Genomic DNA, 22,652 nt, shown 5'->3' with positions numbered 1-22,652 from the left:
GGGGCAAGAGAGGGAGGAGGGGGCAAACATCCCCTCTTACAGTGTGCCAGGCCTACCTGCCTGCTGCCAGGCAACTGTGCGGGTGGGGTCCAGACAGATAGCACCTCTCCTGGCAGGAATTACAGAAGGGCTAATGGTTCTTAGGAGTCAGGGCCTGGGCTTGGGAGCCTGCCCTTGGCAGGCTTGTTACCCAAGGCTGTGTTTGATGGCTGTGCTGGGAACAGAAAGAGAAGGGCTGGATATGTACGATCAGAGTTAACCTGTGTTTCGAACTCACATCCCCATTCCTCCCTGAACTGGGGTAACCTGCCTACCAGGGGGGAAAGCCAGAGATTTGTAAGGCCTGGGGGTGACACACTCCTGAAACACGGCGCTTGGGGGACTGAAGCAGGAGGATTGTATTTGAAGCCAGCTTTGGTTATGAAGTAAGAGGGAGTCTGGCAAAAATAAACAAGAGCAGCTGATGGGATGACTCAGCAGATGACTCAGCAGATAAAAGTGCTGTCCTCAGAGTCTGAGGGTCTGGGTTCATCCCTGGAATCCACACAAAGGGGAAGGAAGACTGGAGAGGTAGCTCAGAGATCATGAGCACTTCTGGCTTCTCTAGAGGTCCAGAGTTCGGTTCCCAGCACCCATATCGGGTGGCTTACAAACCATCTGTAACTCCAGCTACAGGGGATTTGACCTCTCCGGGCCTCCTCAAACCTCCGTTTGCACATGGAATACACTAACACACACACACACACACACACACACACACACACGTACACATTAATAACCCTTTAAAGAAAAATATCTGGGTAGTGGTGGTGGCAGCGGGTAGCATGCACCTCTAATCCCAGCACTTGGAGGCAGAGGCAGGTGGATCTGTGTTTGAGGCTAGCCTGGTCTACCGAGTGAGTTCCAGGACAGCCAGGGCTACACAGAGAAAGGAGTCAGTAGTTAGAAGGTTTGATGATCCTAGAAGACCTTAGTCTGGTTCCCAGCACCCACAGGGCATCTCACAACCATTTGTAACTCCAGTCTCAGCAGACAAGACACACATAAACTTATGCATGTACATATACATAAATAAAATATACAGGGAGGGTTAGAGAGATGGCTCAGTGGTTAGAGAAATTGTTGCTATTGCAGAGGACCCAGGTTCTATTCCTAGTGCGTACAGGGCAGCTCACAACTGTCTGCAGTCAGACTCAGGAGCGCCAACGCCCTCCTCTCACCTCCAAAGGCATGAGGCCTGAATGCGATACACAGGCATATATGCAAGCAAAACACTCACAACTGGGGGAAAGTTTTAATTCTAACAAGATTTTGTTCTTCTTGGTGTTTTATTTTTGTTTTGTTTTGTTTTTGAGACAGAGTCTCTATATAGCCTTGGCTGTCCTGGCATTCACTATGTAGATCAGGCTGGCCTCAAACTCACAAAAGATCCACTTGCCTCTGCCTCTCTCTTTTTTTTTTAATATTTATTTATTTATTATATGTCAGTACACTGTAGCTGTCTTAGACACTCCAGAAGAGGCATCCAATCTTGTTACGGATGGTTGTGAGCCACCATGTGGTTGCTGGGATTTGAACTCAGGACCTTTGGGAGAGCAGCCCGTGCTCTTAACCCCTGAGCCATCTCACCAGCCCCTGCCTCTGCCTCTCAAGTGCTGGGATTAAAGGAGTGCTGCACCAAGCCTGGATTTTCGATATTCTGTGGAGTCTGGGGGTTGAACTGAATTTGCCAGGCCTGCGCAGCCATCAACTTCACCCTCTGAGCCACCTGACTTATGCCGATCCTGATAATTCCCCCCTCCCCCACCTTCACCTCTTTATGCTGCGAGAGGGTCTCACTAGGTAGCTGGGGATAACCTTGATCTCGCACTGTAACCCAGGCTGCTTCTCCATCACCAGTGTCTGATGCTCGGCTGTCCTGCACAGGGGTGAGGAACCACTCGGGCTTCTCTGCAACCTGAGCCCAGAGGGGGAGAGATGGCAGGAGGAGGGGCACCTGGCCTCCTAGCTCCTCCTCTTCCTCGGTGCCCTTCCTCCGGGGCTGCTCACCACACTGCGGACCACTTCCACTGTCCCTTAGCCTCTCTGCCCCCAAGGTCAGGTGGGGACAGGCTGGGGCCACCGGCAGCTCCATGGCCAAGGACACTGCCTCTTCTCTCCTTCTAGCTACGGAAAGAAAAGAAGAAAAGTCTGTGCTGATCTGTATCTCGGGGGCCCTTCCCCCTCCTAAAGTCCCTGGAGCAGAGGCAGTGATTGAAACTTGGATTATCTGGAGGGAAAGAACCCAGAACATCCCTACAGGTATGAATGCTTCAGTTGTGTGTGTGTGTGTGTGTGTGTGTGTGTGTGTGTTCTCTCTGTGTAATAACAATTTCCTTTGAAAACCTCCAGAGCCCTTTCTTTAAAAAAAAAAAAATTCTTAATATTGCATTTATTTATTTATGTGTGTGCAGGCATGCACAAGTGACAGTCACAGGGCAACTTGCAAGAGTGTTTTGCCTTCTGACATTTGGGTCCCAGGAATTGAACTTAGGTCATCAGACTTGGCAGCAGTCACCTTTACCTGCTGAGCCAACTCATTGACTACTTCCTGAGACCCCTCTGTTTCATTCTATGACTTCATAGCCACAATTTCACTCAGCCCATCAACAAACATTTTCTGAACATCATATGCCACGTACAACTATTGAATGAGATCTGGCTCTTGTCTTGGAGGTCAGACGGGGGCAGTCATAGCAATAGCTAAGCACATTAGAGCGGGCCAGACACTGGGGAAACCTTTTATAAACATTACCCATTTAATATGGCAACAAGTATAAGGGAAAGAATATGGGACCCTTTTGCCAATAAGAACAAAGGCTTCACAGCTCCTAATCACCTGCCCCACCGGGGCTAAAAGGAATTCTGAGAACATTCAAGAACCCTGGATCAGAAGTTAAGAACACCTACTGCTCTTTCAGAGGACCAGGGTCTGATTCCCAGCAATCAAATGGCGACTTACAGAGCTCTATAACTCTAGTCCAGTGACCTCTTCTGGCCTCCCGAGACACCAGGTACATATATGCTGCCTATATACACCTGCAGGCAAGACACCCGTACTCATAAAACAAGAAAACACATTTTTAAAAAGACCCCTGCAAGACAGATGTGACGTGGCAAGTGCCTTTAATCCTAGCATTCAGGGGTGGAAACGGAAGGGTCGATCTGAGTTCAAGGTCGTCTTTGGCTACTTAAGAGTTTGAAACCATCTCTCAAAAAAAAAACAAACAAACAAGCCATGGCCATTTAGGACAGGGATGAAGCAACCTCTATTGCTGTCCCTGAGAATAGGACAGGAATGAAGTATACGCGCTGAAGGCTGTGGGGCTGAGGCCTTATTCCCTGAGCATGGTGAAAAGAGTCCAGCTAGCTGTCTGGGGTGTGAGTCCCACAGGGGAGAGTGGCTTTCTCTCCAGCTCCTAGGCCGCGGAAGCAAATACCATAGTTACTGGTGAAGCTTTCTGGCAGGGGCCTTGGAGAATAGCCACCGCTCAGGGAGGGAAGGGAACTGGCCGGGGGCGGGGGGACCCTTAGAAGTGGGTGGCCTGGGAGCCCTGGGAAGGCCCAGGAAACTATCCCCACCAGAAAAGATTGGCTGGTAGCTGCCATCCTTCTTACAGTTCTCGGTTCCCGTGTCCCAGCTGTCCCCAGTCAGGGCAGGAGGAACACAAAAGATGATTATTCTGCTGGGGGCTATCCTGGGCTTCCATGAATGGCGCGTTGAAAACCTCGTGTCCACATCCGGATCTGTTTTCACCTCTCTGCCCGAATGCACTGTCTGCATGCCAGAGTGGAGTCAAAAGCCAGGGAGAGATTCTCCAGGGAGGGGCATGATGGCCCTGGGCACCTCGGACTCCAGGGATCCCACACCGGACCATTTTTCCTCTACCGATTCCTACCATGCAAACCCCCACGGTGGCTGGGAGGCAGGTGCCTGCTTCTCTTCTCCAGCCCACGCAAGCCGGGTCCTGCCCACTTAGCCCGCCAGCCTTCTTCCGCATCTGTGCTTCTGGCCTGACTCTCACTATCTGGAGTCCTGAGAGTCCGGTCAGCTTTTGAAACAGCCTCCATCTGCCCCCTGCCCCAACTCTCAACACCAGATTCACACTCTTGCTGAAGGCCGCAATGAGAGGGACACCTGTGTGCGCGACCATCTGGGTGCTGAGAGCACACACTACGTAAACTTTCACTGAGAGTCACAGGTAGAGATATTTTTCTCATCTCTGTAGTCTAGGCTGATTTCAATCTTGCAATGCAGCTGAGGATGACCTCGAACTCTTTTTTAAAAAACGATTTGTTTATCTATTTAATCTGTATGAGTGGTGTGTATGTGCACAGTATGTGCCCTGTGCCCCTGGTACCTATGGTGGTCAGAATCGCAAATCAGCTCCTCAAGAACTGGAAGTAGGGGTGGTTCTGTGTCACCACGTGAGTGCTGGGAACAAACCTGGGTCCTCGCAGGAAGTGGTCTTCAGCCTGACCTTGAACTCTTGATCTTCCTGGCTCTACTGTGTGTGTGTGTGTGTGTGTGTGTGTGTGTCTGTGTGTGTGTGTGTGTGTGTAAGAGAGAGAGAGAGTGCAGGCATGCACACACCACACATATAACGCACATGGGAGGCTGAGGTTGATGTCCGATGTCTTCCATAATCATTCTCTGTGCCTTATTTTTTGAGACAGAATCGGCAGAGGCAGAGGCAGAGGCAGAGGCAGATCTCATCTCTTAGTTCAAGCCCAGCCTGGTTGACATAGCCAGTTCTAGGACAAGGCAGAGCTGTATAGTAAAACTTTATTCAACAAAGTAAAACAAACAAACAAAAATCCCCCAAAAGAGCCGGGCGTGGTGGCGCACGCCTTTAATCCCAGCACTCGGGAGGCAGAGGCAGGCAGATTTCTGAGTTCGAGGCCAGCCTGGTCTACAAAGTGAGTTCTAGGACAGCCAGGGCTATATAGAGAAACCATGTCTGGAAAAACTAAAACAAAACAAAACAACAACAAAAAAAATCCCCCAAAAGTAGGAAGGTAAGTAGTTAACTAAGTTATTAGGGTGCTTGCTGATCTTGCAGGAGGCCCTGGGTTTGATTCACAACATAAAATGGGGCATAGTTCTATGTAACCTGGGCACTCAGGAGGTATAGGCAAAAGGGTCACAAGATCACACTTGACTTTATAACAAACTAGAGGCTAACCTGGGCTACATGAACCAGTCTAAACAACAAAAGAAGCAGCCATGTTGCTGGGTAGAGCATTTGCTTAGCATGTATGAATCCCTCGGTCAAAGTAAGTCCCACCACCATACCCAAGCCCACACAGACACACACACCAATACCCTGACACTCCCATGTGTACAGACACCCAGATATATATATATACAGATACAACCCACAAATACAGGCACGTGTACACACAGGAGCAATGAAAATAACATCTACTGGGCGGTGGTGGTGCACACCTTAGATCCCAGCACTCAGAGGCAGACACAGGTAGATCTCTTGAGTTCGAGGCTAGCCTGGTTTACATAATGAGTTTCAGGACAGCCAGGGCTACACAGAGAAACCCTGTTAAAAAAAAAAAAACAACAATAAATAATAGAATAAATAGGTAAATAAGTAAAATCTAAATATATACCTACAGCCCCTTAAAATTAACTGGGTTATTCAAGTACTACCCTTAGTGCCAACCACACTTGGGGATGTGAAGGCCCAGGGGGAGAATGAACTCTGAGCCACAGGCTCTGCTGTGCTTGGCATCCTTTGTCTTCTTTGCACAGTCTTAGCTGCAGCCAAATGCAGCCCCTTATGAATCTCTCTCTCTTTTTCCTTTCCCTTTTGTGGTATTGGGTTTGGACCCAGAGCCTATGTGAGTTCAGCAAGGACTCTACCACTGAGCCATAACCCCCAGGTCTCCAACAGGGAGGGAATCCTGGGTAGGCTCTCTGCGGCTGAGCCATACCGTAGATTCCCAGTAGCAGACTCTAGGCTAGCATTCTGCTGAGCCACGTCTGGGCCCAGATCCATCTTTCTCATCTCCTAGCTCTTGCACCTGTCTTTGCCTCCACCAGGAATGTCAACCCCATGTGGATATGTCCTTCCCCCTGCAGCTGGCCCAGGCAGCTGGAAGTAAACACGCAGGACCTTGAGTCACAGATGTTCCAGCTGTGACTTCTCCTCAGATTCTTGATGGGACCGTCGGAAAGGCCATCCATTGGCTGGACACCCAAGGAAGCAGAGATGCAAATTGGCCCCCAGCCTGATGGATGGAGCAGGGGATGGAAGCCTGGGGACAGGGGTGCTGTCCCCCTGCCCCTCTCCCCAGCACTGTCCTTCCTCCTTCTGTTCCCACTGGGTAAGTGTTCCCAGCCACTCCCTGCCACATCTCTCTAGCTCTGTTTTCCCCGATAGCCAGCTATGGTGGGAGTCCGGGCATGGTGGTACATGTTTGTAATCCCAGTACTTGGGAAGTGGAAGCAGAAGGGTCAGAAGACCAAAGGTCATCCTCAGCTACACATCTGTTCCCAGGCTAGCCTGGGCTACATGAGACCCTGTCTTAGAACAACAAAAATGAGCCAGGAGTAGTGATGTGAGCCTTTAATCTCTCTTTTTTTTTTTTTTTGATTTTTCGAGACAGGGTTTCTCTGTATAGCCCTGGCTATCCTGGAGCTCACTTTGTAGACCAGGCTGGCCTCGAACTCAGAAATCCACCTGCCTCTGCCTCCCGAGTGCCGGGATTAAAGGCGTGTGCCACCACGCCCGGCCTGTGAGCCTTTAATCTCAATGCTCAGGAAGTTGGTGGATTTCTGTGGGTGCGAGGCCAGCCTGGTCTACAGTCAGGGATATACAGAGCATCCCTGTTTCAAAACAAACAAACAAACAAACACCCACCCAACAGTAAACAAAACCAGGACAGACAAGATGGCTTGGCAGTGGGAGTGCTGCTTGTCACCGAGACTGGGTACCTTAGCGAGATCCTGGCATCCACACAGTGGAAAGAATGAACCAGCTCCCGAAAGCTGTCCTATGGCCTTAACATGTGCCATAGGGCATGCACATGCCAGCATTCATGCCCATGACACATGAATGTACACACACACATGGTAGGAGCAGCAGGAGGATAAAAGTTCAAGGCCATTTTTATCTACACAGCAAGTTCCAGGTTAGCCTGGGCTCTGAGACTCTCTATCTGAAGAAATAATTAAGATGGGACTGGAGAGGGCTGGAGAGATGGCTCAGAGGTTAAGAGCACTGACTGCTCTTCCAAAGGTCCCAAGTTCAATTCCCAACAACCACATGGTGGCTCACAACCATCTGTAACAAGATCTGACGCCCTCTTCTGGTGTGTCTGAAGACAGCTACAGTGTACTTACATATAATAAATAAATAAATCTTTTTTTTTAAAAAGAAGAAAAAAAAAGGACTGGAGAATGTGGTTCACTGGCTAAGAGCACAGGACTGGCTGCTCTTCCAGAAGACCCAAATTCAATTCTCAGCACCTTCATAGTGGCTCATTTGTAAACATTTGTCACTTCAGTTCTAGAGATCTGATGATGCCCTCTTCTGGCCTCTCTTGGTACTGCATGTGGGGCACAGAAACATAGGCAAAACACTCACACATTAAAATAAAAATAAAATTTAAAAACAACAATACAAAAATGGCCAGTGAGGTACCTTGGCAGATAAAGGCACTTGCTAGAACCATCTACGTTCAATTAATGGCAGTGATCCTTTGACCTCCACACACATACACACATGAATGCAATTTTTAATTTTTAATTCTTCAGTGGTGCCACATGCCTTGTAATCCCAGCACTTACTAAGCAGAGACAGGTGGGTCTCTTGAGTTTGAGACCAGCCTGATCTACAGAGCGAGTTCTAGGACAGCCAGGGCTAAACAAAGAAACCCTGCGGGGGGTGGGGAGAAAAGGAAAAAAAGAAGAAAGAAAATATAAAATAAATAAGTTAATGAATTCTTTTTTTAAAAAATGATATCAAAAGTCTGCTTTGTTGAGAGAGAAACCTCAGGGGCTAAAACTCCTGTAGGTAGCATAGAGTGCTCATGAGATTTTGCTGTTGAATAGACAAATGGGTCAGTGGGCTGTGGAGCACTGGAATAGGGAAGTTGATGGAGTGGTCCCAGAAAGAGGCCTTTGACTAATGAGACTTCCAAGAGCAGGGGAGTTACAGGGAGACCCCTGGGGAAGGGGAAGCTGTACGAAAAGACCAGTCCTCCAGAGCTGGACAGAGACTCATGTCCTTCCCTATCTGTTTCAGCCAGTGCCCTCCAGCCCACTCCGCTGCCCTTTCCAGGTAGGTCCTGCCTCTTCCCCTCATCCTCATGGATATTCCCAAGCTGGCATGGCCCAGCTGCACCAGTATAATAGAAGGCTCCCGTGGCATCCCGTCTCCCGTGGCATTCCGGAATTCGGGCTCCCGATTCCCCACTGCACCAGCTTGTCTCCATTTTTTTTTTTTTTTTTTTTTTTACAGAACTGAGGCTGGTAGGGGGCCCGAGCCGCTGCCGAGGGCGCCTCGAGGTCATGCATAGCGGCTCCTGGGGCAGCGTTTGCGACGATGACTGGGACGTTGTAGATGCTAACGTGGTGTGTCGTCAGCTGGGCTGTGGCCTGGCATTGCCGGTGCCACGGCCCCTCGCCTTTGGCCAGGGCAGAGGGCCCATTTTCCTGGATAATGTGGAGTGCCGCGGGCAGGAAGCGTCTCTGAGCGAGTGTGGCAGCAGGGGCTGGGGTGTCCACAACTGCTTTCACTATGAAGATGTGGCAGTCCTGTGTGATGGTGAGGAAAGGAAGGGGGACTGTGGTGGCCAAGAAGGTACCAGGGTTCCATATAGGGCTTGATTGCACCACAGAGTTTCCATGGCTAGGGATTGAACCTGTGGCCTCATGTGTGCTAGGCAATGACTTTACCACTGAGCCACACGCAAGGCAAGAGATTTATCACCGAGCTGTGTTCCCCTCCCTGCCTCCCTTTATCTATCTATCTATCTATCTATCTATCTATCTATCTATCTATCTATCTATCTATCTATCTGAGATGAAGCCTGATATAGGCCTGGCTGACCTGGACCACCTGATTCTCCTCCCTCTATCTGCTGACTGCTGGCATTCCAGGTGTGTACCATTACACTAGCCTTAGCTTTATAAGCCAGACCACTGGGGTCACCCTGATCATAAGCTCTATCTATTGAGCTTATAGCTACATCAGAGACTCAGAGTCGAATCTGAGAACCATTTTCTAGCCCGCAATGCTTACAAAAACAGAAGCTGTAGCTGGGTCCTAGACGTTCTGACTCTAAGAATTTAATGTTTCCAGGAAGTTCCCCCGGGGTTACCAACTGCATTAGGACTTGGGCTTAAGGGACTGAAGACATGGCTCAGTAGTTCAGAGCACTTGCTGCTTTTCCAGAGGACCCAGGTTTGAGTCCCAGCACCCACAGGGTGGCTCGCATTCATCCTCGATCTCGCGCCCTCTTCTGGCCCCTATAGGTACTACATGCATGTGAGGCCCAGACATACAAAAAGGCAAAACAACCATATCCATAAAATAAAAATAAATAAAGGGGCTGCAGAGATGGCTCGATGGGTGGGGGGGGGGGAGGAAGAGTAATACTCGCAGAGGACCTGGGTTCGGTTCCCAGCATCCACATGGTAGTTCACAGCTATCCAGAATGCTTCTGCTTTCTGCAGACACTAGGCACGTACATGGTGTACAAACATACATACCAAGCACTCAGACTCATGAAATAAATAAATCTAAAAAATATTAAAAACAACTCCATAAATAAAACACCCCGCATAAAAGAGCACCCCGCATGGATCTCTGGTCTCCACGTGGTGCACGGGTCCTTGGACCTACACACATACTCATATACCGCACATGCACTACACTCACAAGCGCTTTCAGCACGCACATGTGCGCGTACACACACATCAAAAAATGGAAAATCTGAGCCGGGTGTGGTGGCACACGCCTTTAATCCCAGCACTTGGGAGGCAGAGGCAGGCGGATTTCTGAGTTCGAGGCCAGCTTGGTCTACAAAGTGAGTTCCAGGACAGCCAGAGCTATACAGAGAAACCCTGTCTCGAAAAACAAAATAAATAAATAAATAAAATAAAATGGAGAATCTGGGCCTCAGACATGGTAACACGGCCCTGAAATCACAGCATTCCGGAGATAAGAGGACACATTCAAGTTTATTCTTATCTTGGTAATAAGTGGGGGAAGGAGAAGCAAATAGTGCCTCTACATATCCAGAATTCAGGTCTTTGGTCTCCAAAGCAGGTATCTCAGGGGTCTTGTGTGTGAGGATGGAGAACAGAAAGATCCCTATATCTTTGCTTGCACCCTACTTTCTCTGCAGAATTCTTGCACACACAGCCCCCAACAAGGAAGGTGTTAACCAGTATGGCACCCGCTACAGCCCTCCAAAATGGAAAAGGTATGTCATACGGTAGTGTGAGGCTTGGCCAAGCGGGTGGGCTGGCTATTTTACCCCTGCTGTGGGGTTCTGGACCTGCATGCCAGGTTGCTGTCCCTGGGAGACCTGGTGCATTGATTAAGTAGATGAAAATGGTTCCTTCCCTGTAAAATGTTACTTGCCCCACCCATCTCCATCCACCATCACCAGGTGAGGGCAGTGTGCGTCTGGTGGGCGGCGCCAGCCCGTGTCAAGGCCGAGTGGAGATTCTGCATGGTGGCGTCTGGGGCACTGTATGCGACGATGACTGGGGGCTGCAGGATGCTGCTGTTGTGTGCCGCCAGCTGGGCTGTGGGGTCGCCTTGGCCGCCACCACTAATGCCTTTTTCGGCTATGGTACCGGGCATATCCTGCTGGACAATGTTCACTGCGAAGGTGGCGAGCCCCGCCTGGCAGCCTGCCAGAGCCTAGGCTGGGGCGTGCACAACTGCGGACACCACGAGGATGCTGGGGTGCTCTGTGCAGGTGCCAGGGGCAGCGGGGGCGGTGCCAGGCTACGGGGCGGGGTCTTCGGAAGGAGTAAAGGTGGGAGGAGAACTGGAAGAAACTAATGGCTGAGTGGGAAAAGGGGTTGGCTATCTTTCCAGAAAGGCTTTGAAATTACCTGTACTATTCAGGCCCGCTCTGGGGAAGCAATTTGGATAACTCATTCGCACATTCTCAGTAGCTCTTATTCCTCCATTATTAGGACTGCTTCCAGAATTTTCTAGCAATTTCCAGGTATTCTTCATGGATGATTTCAGAATAAAGCAATAATATTCTAGAATGCTCCCTCAAAGATTACTTTCAAAGAACCTAACTGCAGAACCATGCCTAGCTATCTGTAACCCTGAGAATCTAATAATAGACTGCCCCCCCATATGGACCCTCTCCAATTTGGGAGGTGTTTTCAGCAAATTAAAGGTCAGCATTGGAGCAGAGTTATGTAGCTTATTTGATGGGGTGCTTTCCTAACATGCAAGAAGCCCTGGGTTTAATTTCCAGCCCCACACAAACCAGGCCTGCTGGTACATACTTACAGCTCTACTACTCCCTCAGCTACATAAAACCCTGAAGAAAAACAAAAACAAAAACAAGCCAGGCAGTGGTGGCACACGCCTTTAATCCCAGCACTTGGGAGGCAGAGGCAGGCAGATTTCTGAGTTCGAGGCCAGCCTGGTTAACAGAGTGAGTTCCAGGACAGCCAGGGCTACACAGAGAAACCCTGTCTCAAAAAACCAAAATAAATAAATAAATAAATAAAGGACTGCTGTCAAAGCTGGCCAGGGCTCATTGAATGCCAGTCCTGGATGTAAAGCTGGTCCAATGACTGACCCTTCTGTCTTCTCTCCTGCTCTAGTTCTAAGCCCTCCGACTTCCACAGCTCTGCCTCCGTCTGTCACAAAAGAAGACTGGGCACGGCACACTGGGCCAGCAGGTAAAGAGCCCGCTCTCCCCGCTGGAAAGGTTGGATGAGACAGGCAGGGGTGGGAACTAAGGAAGCTCTTCTAGAGACACAGGAAAGGGACTTGAGCAAAGGCTTTGGGGCAGATGGTAAAGATGAGCAGATGGCAGCAGATGACACCCAGAGCTCTGAAGAATTAAGGGTGGATAAGAGCTTTCTTCCTCTGTAGCCCTGGGACTCCCTTTGTAGATGAGGCTGGCCCTCAACTCACAGAGATCCACCTGCTTCTGCCTCTTGAGTGCTGGGATTAAAGATTTCTTTAAAATGCTTGAGTCAAATTAGGGGTTGCTGTTAAGGTGGGGAATTAAGAGCCCATGAGTAGGAACTCAAATCAGGAATCAAGGTTAGAGGTAAGTTTGGAATTAAAACTACAGGTATCACTGTGTGATTAAAAGTACGATAATTTAAGATTCAGGAGTTGAGGGGTGGAACTCAGGTGGTTGACTGACTGCTTATCAAGAACAAGCCCAAGCAGGGCAGTGGTGTCGCACGCCTTTAATCCCAACGCTTGAGAGGCAGAGGCAGAGGCAGGTGATCTCTGAGTTTGAGGCCAGCCTGATCTACAGAGTGAGTTCCAGGACAGCCAGGGCTACACAGAAACCCTGTCTCAAAAAAAAAAAAAAAAAACAAAAAACAAAAAACAACAACAACAAAAAAGAACAAGCCCATCTGAAGGACCACAAAACCACGAATGGTGGGTCACACCAAATTGAGGCAAGACCTCAAAAACCCAAAAGCTTTTACTCCTAGCATTCGGGAGACAGATCTCTTGTAAGTCTGAGAGATCAGTCCCTTTTTGTTTTTTTGTTTGTTTGTTTTTTTGAGACAGGGTTTCTCTGTATAGCCCTGGCTGTCCTGGAACTCACTCTGTAGACCAGGCTGGCCTCGAACTCAGAAATCCGCCTGTCTCTGCCTTCCAAGTGCTGGGATTAAAGGCATGCGCTATCACCACTGGAGATCCGGCCTATCTACATAGTGAGTTCTAGCCCAGCCAAGGCTACATACTGAGAGCTTATCTTGGGAAAAAAAGAAAATAGGGAGGAAAATCCTAAAAGATGTTTTTTACTAGACAGTGAGGTGACTCTGTGACTGAGGCAAAGTAAGCTGTGGGTGTGGTAAATGGCCTTCTTGTTCCCTTCAAAGGCTCCCTTGTCTCCGCAGCTACAGGAGTTGGTGCCTCACCTTCCAGGGACACTGTGTGGCTGACGACAGCAGCCCGGGCCTCAGGGAAGAAAAGTAAGTGGCCCTGCCCGGGTCCCGCAGGGGGGTTGGGGGGAGCGGTGGGCCAAGGGCTGCAATAGGGAGGGGAGCCTGCTGTCCCAGGTCATCCCCTGGCACCGGCCTGTGCGCCCCGCAGGCGGAAGGCTGAGGCTGGTCGGGGGCCCGAGCCCGTGCCGCGGCCGCGTGGAGGTGCTGTACGCCGGGGGTTGGGGCACCGTGTGCGACGATGACTGGGACTTCGCGGACGCGCGGGTGGCCTGTCGCGAGGCGGGTTGCGGGCCCGCGCTAGGCGCCACGGGCCTTGGTCATTTTGGCTATGGCCGAGGCCCTGTGCTGCTAGACAACGTAGGCTGCACCGGTACTGAGGCCCGCCTCAGCGACTGCTTCCATCTGGGCTGGGGACAGCACAACTGCGGCCACCACGAAGACGCCGGAGCGCTTTGTGCAGGTGAAGCTGTGGCAAGAGAGGAGGTGGAGCCGGAGTGGTGGGCGGGGCCCGACCCATAGGAGGTGCGGGCAGGGTTTATATGGAGGAAAGGTGGAGCCGTGCAAGCTGGGCGAGGACCCATGAACGCATGCGCTCACGTCTATGGGCGGGCCTGAATCAGGAGAGGGGTGGGTATCCTGTAGGGGCGGGACAAGATGTGGTTGAGCTGGGCGATGCGTGGGCCATGACGGTCCTGTGGGCGGAGCCTCTTTTAGCTCACAGTCGGGAGTGGGGCCGAGTCTGAGGAGGCCTGGGTGGGGTCGTGCGCAGGAGCTCCCTGCTGTGGGAGCGAGCGGAAGCTGCGTAGCTTTCTGGCTGGCCTAGGACTGGGAAGGCGAAAGTGAAGCAGGGCACAGGGTTTGTGGGCGGGGCCTGATAGCAGGAGCTGCGGTGGAGGAATGGGCGTGGCGCTCTCTGCTGCACTGCAGCGGAAGTATTGCACATAGCAGGGGGTGGGGGTGGGGTGGGGGGGGTGGATGCTCCTGCACTCTCGCTGTTGAGCCTTAGGGGTGTAACCGGAAGGGCGATTTGTCTGCAGGGGGTGACTAGGGCGCGGTCAAGGGAGCACTCGTGCTGTGCTATCCAATTTATAGTCTCTGCTGCTAGTGATTGGTAGGAAGCAGGAGTGGCTGACGGCTTTCCCAAAACTAGCCTTTGACTTTTCAGAGATACCAATGAAAACAGGTGTGTACAAAGTCTGGCAGGACACTGTCAATCCCTTGTTCCCGTATCTCCACCTTTACTTGATGCCTAGACCTAGGGGGTCCTCCAGTCTCCTACCTTAGGTTGGCAGGTCTTTGAGGTTCTTTCTGTCTTTCTGTACAACTTGGGAAGGTTGGGAGAATTGATCTGGTTCTAGGGAGCATATGTTCCCCACCATGACAACCATCTCTTTTTTTATGCCCCTGCTGAGCCAGGCCCAGAGGAACTGGGACTCCAAGTCCAGCAGGCTGGTTCTGAGACCACCCGAATGCCCAGTCCTCGGCCCAGAGATGGTAGGTGTTTACTGCCACTGAAAATGAGGTTGGAACTTTAGGGATAAGATGGACCTGGAGTGATAAAACACTACAGCAACCTAGAGATTTCTCCACTTGGGATCAAACAAACTGAAGAAATGAGAGAATGCAGAATTAGGCATGGTGGCCTATGGCTTTCATTCCAGCATTCTGGAGACTTGGGTCAGAAGGACAGTAACTTCAAGGCCTGCCTGAACAACATACAAGGGCTCATGGAAAAACAAACAACAAATTAGCCCAGGGAATGTAGGTGTGGAAGTGGGGACAGTAAACTTTGAGGGTCAGGATAAGACATGGTCATAGTTTGCAAACAGCCTGTGGCTAAGGGGCTGAGACTGTCTGTTGAGGGTCTCACTACATAGCTCTGGCTGACCATTGCTGTGTCGAACAGGCTAGGCTTGAACTCACAGAGATCTGCTTGCCTCTGCCTTCTTAGTGTTGGGATCAGAGGTGTGTGCCAACTTGTCCAGCATTATTTATTGGTGTCTGTGTACCCGTGTATATGCATGATATGTTCACACATGTGAAGGCAAAACAGTATGAAGGAATGTGAAGGTCAGAGGACAACCTGTGGTGGCAAGTGCCCTCAACTGTAGAGCCATCTCTTGGGTCCCATGATCCCATGGGCTCTTCTGACCCAGGCCTTATCTCCAACACAGGGCACCTCCGTCTGGCTAGTGGAACACACCGATGTGAGGGGCGCGTAGAACTCTTCCTAGGACAACGGTGGGGCACTGTTTGTGATGATGCCTGGGACCTACGGGCAGCCATTGTCCTGTGCCGTCAGCTGGGATGTGGCCAGGCTCTCGCAGCCCCGGGAGAGGCCCACTTTGGCCCAGGCCGAGGCCCAATCCTCTTGGACAATGTCAAATGCCGAGGAGATGAGAGCACCTTGCTACTGTGCTCTCATATCCGCTGGGATGTCCACAACTGTGACCACAGCGAGGATGCCAGTGTCTTGTGCCAGCCATTGTGACCCAGATGGCTCTGTACTCCATACCATATCAAAGGAGCCTATGAGGAACTGCCTGTCCTTTCCCAGGATGCCTTCCTATGATAGCTCGGGTTCCTGGTACCCCTTTCTCCCCGTGCATGGGAGAGATGCAGTACCTGCCCGAGTCCTCTTACTGTGTGTCCCGAGACTGTTATCACCTGCGGAAGGCCCAATACAGTGAACATAGCAATGTTTTGCTCAGCCAAATCAGAAAATGTGAGAGAATAACCCACTTCTCTTTGGGGGAACTCATATAGTACCCCCAATCCTTCCCTTCTGCACCCACATCCATGAGGCTTGGGCTGTCTGTAAATGCCTTCAAACCCTTACCGTGACCTCTCTTGGTCTCCTGCTAAAAGTGGGGAGACAAAGGGGTTGGGGTGCTCTTTTCTATAGACTGGCAGGGGACTGCAGAAGAACCAGGCCATCACCTTCCCTGCTGGGTGAGGACCTGGACTCAGATGGTGCTCCGCTGAACAAGGGGGCTGCAGGGGCCAAAACAGGGACCAGAGGAGCCCTTCCTGCAGCTTCTCTGATTTCCACTGCCCCCCCCCCCCCAGCACAGAGCCTCCATTTTGCAGTAACAAAGAACCCTGGAGGCCCATAGCCACTGTCCTTAGGTGCCAAGTCAATAAAGCATTATCTCCCCCAGTCTTTTAACTGAGGTCATTGTTTGAGAACCTGTACCATGGCTACTGGAAAAACTCCAGGAAGGACTTTCTGGAGAAAACTGGCATGGCGATGAAAGGCTGTGGTCCAAGAGCAGCATCATCCAGTTCTCCAGAGCCCATCACGGCCGGGAAATGCTGACTCACCATGGCAAGCCTCAGGCTCCTCAGTGGAGTGTCTGGTCATCCTCCATTGGGCTACACACACACACAAATCTAGATCCAGGAAAGGAGAGGCAGTAGGGCACGATGGTGCATGTTTGTAATGCCGGTGCTCGGGGTGCCGAAGAAGGGCGTTCTGCGGGTGGGGTGGGGTTCCAGGCCAGCCAGAGCTGCAGAGTGAGAGAAGCTGACTGAATAGGCCCAGAAAATAAAATGGCAGAAAAACGGAAAAAAACAAAACAAAACAACCCTCCTCTGGTCAACCTGTGATATTCCCTCTTTAAAGGGATCACAGGAATGAAGATCAGGAGTTCAAAGCTATCCTCAACTACATAACCATTCAAGGCCAGCTTAGACTACTAGATACCTGGGGGTAGGGGTTGCTGGGAGACCCTGCCTGAATTAGTGGTGGCAAAGATCTGTAATTCAGCACGTACATGCTTAAGCAGGTGGATTAGGAGTTTAAAGCAGCCTGAACTTCTAGAAAGGCCACACTACCCTCTCCACTTTCTCTGCCTATGAATTTCTATATTAGTTTTGTTTGCTTTTTGTTTTAGTTTTTCAAGACAGGTTGGTTTTGTTTGTTTGTTTGCTGTATAGCCCCGGCTTTCCTGTAACCCAGTCTATAGACCATGCTAATCTTAAATTCAGAGGTCTGCCTGCCTCTGCCTCCTGAGAGCTGGCATCCATTTTCATGTGTGAGTTGTTATATTTTGTTCTCATTCATTGCTGCCCTCTTTATGCCTTTGCTGTTCTCTGATGCTTCCTTTAGACTCCATTCCTGCTTGCTTGGGTTGGTTTGATTGCTTTGTTTTGCTGTGGTAGGACTGGGGATTAAACCTAGGCTGGTGAGATGGCTCAGTGGTTAAGAGCACAGACTGCTCTTCCAAAGGTCCTAAGTTTAAATCCCAGCAACCACATGGTGGCTCACAACCATCCATAACAACAATCTGATGCCCTCTTCTGGAGTGTCTGAAGACAGCTACAGTGTGCTTACATATAATAAATAAATAAATATTTAAAAACAAAAAAACAAAACCCACCTAGGACCTAAATCATGGAAGGCAAGTACTCGACCACTGAGCCACAGCTACAAACTCCAATTCTGGTTCCCTACCCCCCACCCCCACCCCGCAAAGATTTATTACTGAGTGTGCCTGTGTGTAGTGATGGTGATGATGATGATACAGGGCGTCCAGTTCTATCACACGCAGATCCCCTGGGTGCAGGCTTTCTCCTCAAATGCTGAGTTAGGCTAAAGGATAGCAAGCTCCGGAAGTCATCCAGTCTCTGCCCTCCGTAGTACCAGAGTTATAGGCATTCCTGGCCACTCAGGTTTTACTCCTGGGTGCTGGAATCCCCACTTGGGTCCCCAACTTTGTACAATGATTGCTCTTACCCACTGAAACACCTCTGCATCTGTGTATAAATGTTTTCATACATGGCTGAATGTTGCCCACGTGTATACCCTGTGTTCACCACAGTCACAAAGCGTTGGAGCCCCTGGTAGTGGAGTTATGATGGTTGTAAACCACACCACGTGGGTGCTGGGAACTGAGCTCAGGGGCTCTGCAAGAGCAAGTGCCCTAACTGCTGGGCCAGCTCTCTAGGCCCCTCTTACTTTAAAAAAAAAAAAGGCTAATGCATGCATGTTTGAGTACATGTGTGGTACATGTCACAGGAATTCTTTCCTTCCATGCGGGTACCAGATTCTTGATACCTGCTGAGCCATCACGCCAGCTTGGCCCCTCATCATCTATACCATCGTCCGGACCCTATGTCCTGGTCTCTACGTTCCTGAGGATGACTTTAAGTTCTGGTGAGTTTTTCGAAGTGCAGCAGGCTAGCCTCCCTTGTGTATTTGTTGTCACACCTGCCTGACAACTCGAATGGGAGCCAAACCTTGAGGATTGATGGATTAGCAAAAAGAGAAGAGGGGAAAAAAAAAAAAAAAAAAAAAACGAGGCAACTGGGATTGACTTCCTGTAAGGTCAAACTCCAAACTTCCAGGGTCTTCCCACTCAGGCACTGCTCCGGGAAGTGTTCTTAACCACTGTGCAAACGGAGGAAACAAAAGATCAGTGAAAGGTCCAGGGTTTTTCTGGGTCATCAAAACAAAACAAAACCAACAGAGTCCAGGTGTTGGGATTCCCACTGGAGCCCCGTAAGCCTCGACGGCCGGGGCGGACAGGGTAGGACGTGACGTAGCCCTGCCCTTCCGGGCCCCAATAACTCACGCCTTCCTGCTGAGTCACCGCAGGAGCTCAGAGGAGAGCCCGCCCTGGGTCGGAACTGAAGCCACGCCTCTATCTTACTGAAGGATTTTGATTGGGTAGCTTTGAAACTGGTTCAGCCAGTCGCAGCAAACGGAAGGTTGCTGGTTAGGTGGGGCAGGGGCGGGGCCACGCTCTTCGAGACCTTTCCATGCCTCGGGGCGGGTCTTTTTTTTTTTTTTGTGCAGAGTTCTAGGTTTGGTCTGACAAAGGAATTGAGTCCCCGGTACAGCCCATACAAGGGAAGGAAGGTCAACCATTCCCAAGACACTGTAGTTTAGGCGACATTTTCAGTCCCCGCGGACCTTTGCGGATTACAAAGAGTATTTACCAACAACAACCTCTGCGCCACAAGGCTGCTTCTCTCCTCACCACCCCACCCCCTCACCCCTTTTAAAAATGCTTTAGTCAAGGTCTCATGCAGTTCAGGGTGGCTTGCCAAAGGTGACTTTGAGTTTTTTTAATTTTATTTCTTCCTCTGCCCACCCAACTGGGGTTACAGGTGCGTGCCACCCCTGCTCATTTATGCAATTCTGAGGAACCCAGGACTTCACTTACGCTAGGCAAACGCTCGACCAACTGAGCTATATCCTAAAGCTACTGATATTTTCATAAAAGACCATTTGGTTGGTTTTGTTTTTTTCGAAACAGTTTTTCTGTATGACGCTGGCTGCCCTGGATGGAACTCAGTCTGTAGACCAGGCAGGCCTCAAACTCAAAGACCTGCTTGCTGAGATGAAAGGCATGCGACGCTTTCACAGAGGACATTTAACCCACAAAGGACTGTTGAAATTGTAAAACCGGTTCACAATAAAACCAGAATTGGAATAGGGTGTGGTGGCACTATGGGGTAAAAAACATCTAAAATAAATCAAGATTAAGGAGGCTGGTGTGTAACTCAGCTGGTAGAGCTCTGTCCAAGCATTCAGAAAGTCCAAGGTTCAGTCCCCAACTCAGTTTGGGTCAGCGAAAGGGTTCCACAGGTAAAGGTGAGGCCATGTGGCCACACACACACACAATTAAAATGTCTTTTTTTTTTTTTAAATCAGCAACTACAAAAAGAAAATAGATTTCTAAAAAGGGAAGAAAACAAACCTCAGTGTGGTGGCTGTCACATGCCTAAAGTCCCAGGGGTGGAGACAGATGGTCACCCTCAATTATACAGCTAATCCAAGGCCAGCCTATGCTACATAAGACATGGTCTCAAAAACAAACCAATTAAAGAATTGGAAAAGGTTCCCCACCTCTGGCAAACATGAACAATAAACTGAGGGGTGTTGTGGTTGTGGTTTTGTTTTGAAACAAGACAATGTAGCCTATGCTGCCCTGAAATGTGTTGTGTAGCCAGAAATGAACGCAGACTTCTGAACTCCCTTGCCTCAGAGACAGGATCTCACACTTCAGTCCAGGCTGACCTCAAGCAGTTTCCACCCCCATCATCTTCCCAGTGGCTGGTTTTATAGATGTGAGCTACCTCAGGTGGGTTAGACTGAGGATTTTAACACAGCCTGCTGTACCACAGCAAATTCTATGTGTAGCATCACCCTGACCGAGTGTCTGTCGTCTTAAGATTGGCCCTGCCAGCCAGGCATGGTGGCACATGCCTTTAATCCCAGCACTTGGTAGGCAGAGGCAGGCAGATTTCTGAATTCGAGGCCAGCCTGGTCTACAGAGTGAGTTCCAGGACAGCCAGAGCTATACAGAGAAACCCTGTCTCGAGAAAAAAAAAAAAAAAGAAACAAAAAAAAAAAAAAAAGATTGGCCCTGCCAGACCAGAGCAAGTTTGACATAACTCAATCTGGGCAGATGGAGAAACATGCAGAGAGCCAGGATTGACCTGCCCCACTGTGAGCTACAGAGCAATAGGGACTTGAGTCTTTTGCACTGTCATTGGCTTCCTTTTCGCTGGATAGGAAGGCCTGATGAAGAAGCTGTAGTCAACGAGGCACCTGCTGTCTGCCACCATAGTCAATTTTCTGTCTCAAGATCCCTGCATGAGTTAGACAAGTCTGGGTCCCTGCGAGGTTAGCAGCAGTCAGCTCAGGGAACCCTTTTCATGGGATAGATAGCTTATTCCATCCACGTGGCCATTCACTTGGAAAGTCAAAGTTGCCTCTACCTTAAAAAAACCAGGTCCAGGCTTGGTGGTGCACGCCTTTACTCCCAGCATTCAAGAGGCAGAGGCAGGTGAATTTCTTAGTTCGAGGCCAGCCTGTTCTACAGTGTGAGCTCCAGGACAGCCAGGGCTACACAGAGAAACCCTGTCTCAAAAACAAAACAAAACAAAACAAAAACAGTGCCTTGGGCCAGTGATGAAGCTCACAGGTAAAAGTAATTGCTTGAAACAGCCTGACAACCTGACTTCAATTCTCCAAATTACCTAAAAGTAGGCAAGAACTGGCCTTTTTAGAAAGTTATCCTCTAAGTTCTTCATGCACACGTTTGCACGCACTCACACTCGCATCCATGCATACACTAAAATCAAATGGGAAATACCAGTACTTTGGAGGCAGAGGCAAGTGGATCACTATTGAGTTCCAAGCCACAGCTACATAGTGAAGCCCTTTCTGGGGGAGTGGGGGGAGGGAGGACCAGAAAACCTGGCCTGGGATGTAGCCCAGTTGGTAAAGTGCTTGCCTAGCATGCATGAGGCCCTGAGTTTGATTCCTAGCCCTGCATAAACTGTGTGTGGTAGCAGACACCTGTAATCAGAGCATGTAGCAGGTAGACTCAGGAGGATTCTCCTATAGAGCAAGTTCAAGGCTAACCTGGGCTTCATAAGACCCTGTCTCAAATAAACAAAATAAAGCCCTAGGAAGATGAATTCCTCATGTCTGCTAGGTAACTTTCTGTTACCAAGAGAAAACAAGATTAATTACTTTTTTTTTTTTTTTTTTTTTTTTTTTTGGTTTTTTCGAGACAGGGTTTCTCTGTATAGCCCTGGCTGTCCTGGAGCTCACTTTGTAGACCAGGCTGGCCTCGAACTCAGAAATCCGCCTGCCTCTGCCTCCTGAGTGCTGGGATTAAAGGCGTGCGCCACCACGCCCGGCTTAATTACTATTTTCTATTTCTTATTGTTCTGTGTATGTGTGTATAATGTTCATGTATGGATGCAAGCATGCCTGGGCCACCACACACGAGTAGAGCCATCTGAGAGGAAAATTTGTGGGAGTCAACACTCTCCCACCATGCGAATGCTAGGGAATCCAACTGATATCCTCCAGATTGGCACCAGGTACCTTCACCTGCTGGGCCACCGTGCCAGCCCCCGTTGTTAGAAATTTCAGAAATTGAGCATCCATGGAGCTGTCTGCCCAATCAAACTGCCTTGCTCATTCCCCCCCTTAATTTTGTTCATAATTTTGCATTGTAATGCAAGATGACCACAATTTCCTGATCCCCCTTCTGCCATCTCCTGAGGACTAGCTACACCTTGAGACCCTGTCTTGAAAAAAACCCAAAAAACAAAGCCAAAACTCTTCACCGTCTTTGTCTTTTTTTTTTTTTTGGTAGCTTTAATATATATATATTTTTTTTTTTTTCTTTTTTCTGGGCGTGGTGGTGCATGCCTTTAATCCCAGAACTTGGGAGGCAGAGGCAGGTAGATTTCTGAGTTCGAGGCCAGCCTGGTCTACAGAGTGAGTTTCAGGACAGCCAGGGCTACACAGAGAAAACCTGTCTCAAAAAACCAACCAACCAAATATATATATTATGTAATTTTATTTATATGTGTGTGCCTAAGTATATATATGTGTACTGTGTGCATGCAGGAGCCCTTGGGGGTCAGAAGACGTGTTGTATCCTCTGGAAATGGAACTGGAGTTACAGATGCTTGTGAACTACCTACGACAGGTGCTGGG

General features: G+C 49.7%; 1 protein-coding gene across 4 annotated transcripts; it reads left to right on the top strand.

The window, feature by feature from the left end:
* Positions 1-2,027: 2,027 nt before the first annotated feature.
* Positions 2,028-16,343, top strand: Ssc4d (scavenger receptor cysteine rich family, 4 domains). Of its 4 annotated transcripts, none has more exons than XM_006504336.1 (11): positions 2,028-2,301; positions 6,137-6,381; positions 8,304-8,339; positions 8,520-8,825; positions 10,411-10,488; positions 10,678-10,992; positions 11,867-11,944; positions 13,115-13,207; positions 13,329-13,640; positions 14,597-14,674; positions 15,355-16,343. In XM_006504336.1, exons 2-11 carry the CDS (start codon positions 6,216-6,218, stop codon positions 15,669-15,671), a joined length of 1,779 nt encoding a protein of 592 aa, XP_006504399.1. In that variant the 5' UTR covers positions 2,028-2,301; positions 6,137-6,215; the 3' UTR covers positions 15,672-16,343. The 4 variants fall into 4 exon arrangements, with proteins under 4 accessions (XP_006504399.1, XP_006504400.1, XP_006504398.1 ...); XM_006504337.1 differs by having other exon boundaries at positions 6,098-6,381; positions 13,133-13,207; XM_006504335.1 differs by having other exon boundaries at positions 6,098-6,381.
* Positions 16,344-22,652: the final 6,309 nt, after the last annotated feature.

This window comes from Mus musculus, chromosome 5 (assembly GCF_000001635.26).
Source record: "Mus musculus strain C57BL/6J chromosome 5, GRCm38.p6 C57BL/6J".
Classification (NCBI taxonomy): domain Eukaryota; kingdom Metazoa; phylum Chordata; class Mammalia; order Rodentia; family Muridae; genus Mus; species Mus musculus.
This window is presented reverse-complemented; position numbering and strand designations above follow the sequence as displayed.

Coding starts and splice junctions, on each gene's coding strand:
- Ssc4d (XM_006504336.1), top strand. CDS start 6,216: ATGGGACCGTCGGAAAGGCCATCCATTGGCTGGACACCCAAGGAAGCA. Junction 13,208..13,328: donor CCGGGCCTCAGGGAAGAAAA/GTAAGTGGCCCT, acceptor TGCGCCCCGCAG/GCGGAAGGCTGAGGCTGGTC. Junction 13,641..14,596: donor CGCCGGAGCGCTTTGTGCAG/GTGAAGCTGTGG, acceptor CTGCTGAGCCAG/GCCCAGAGGAACTGGGACTC.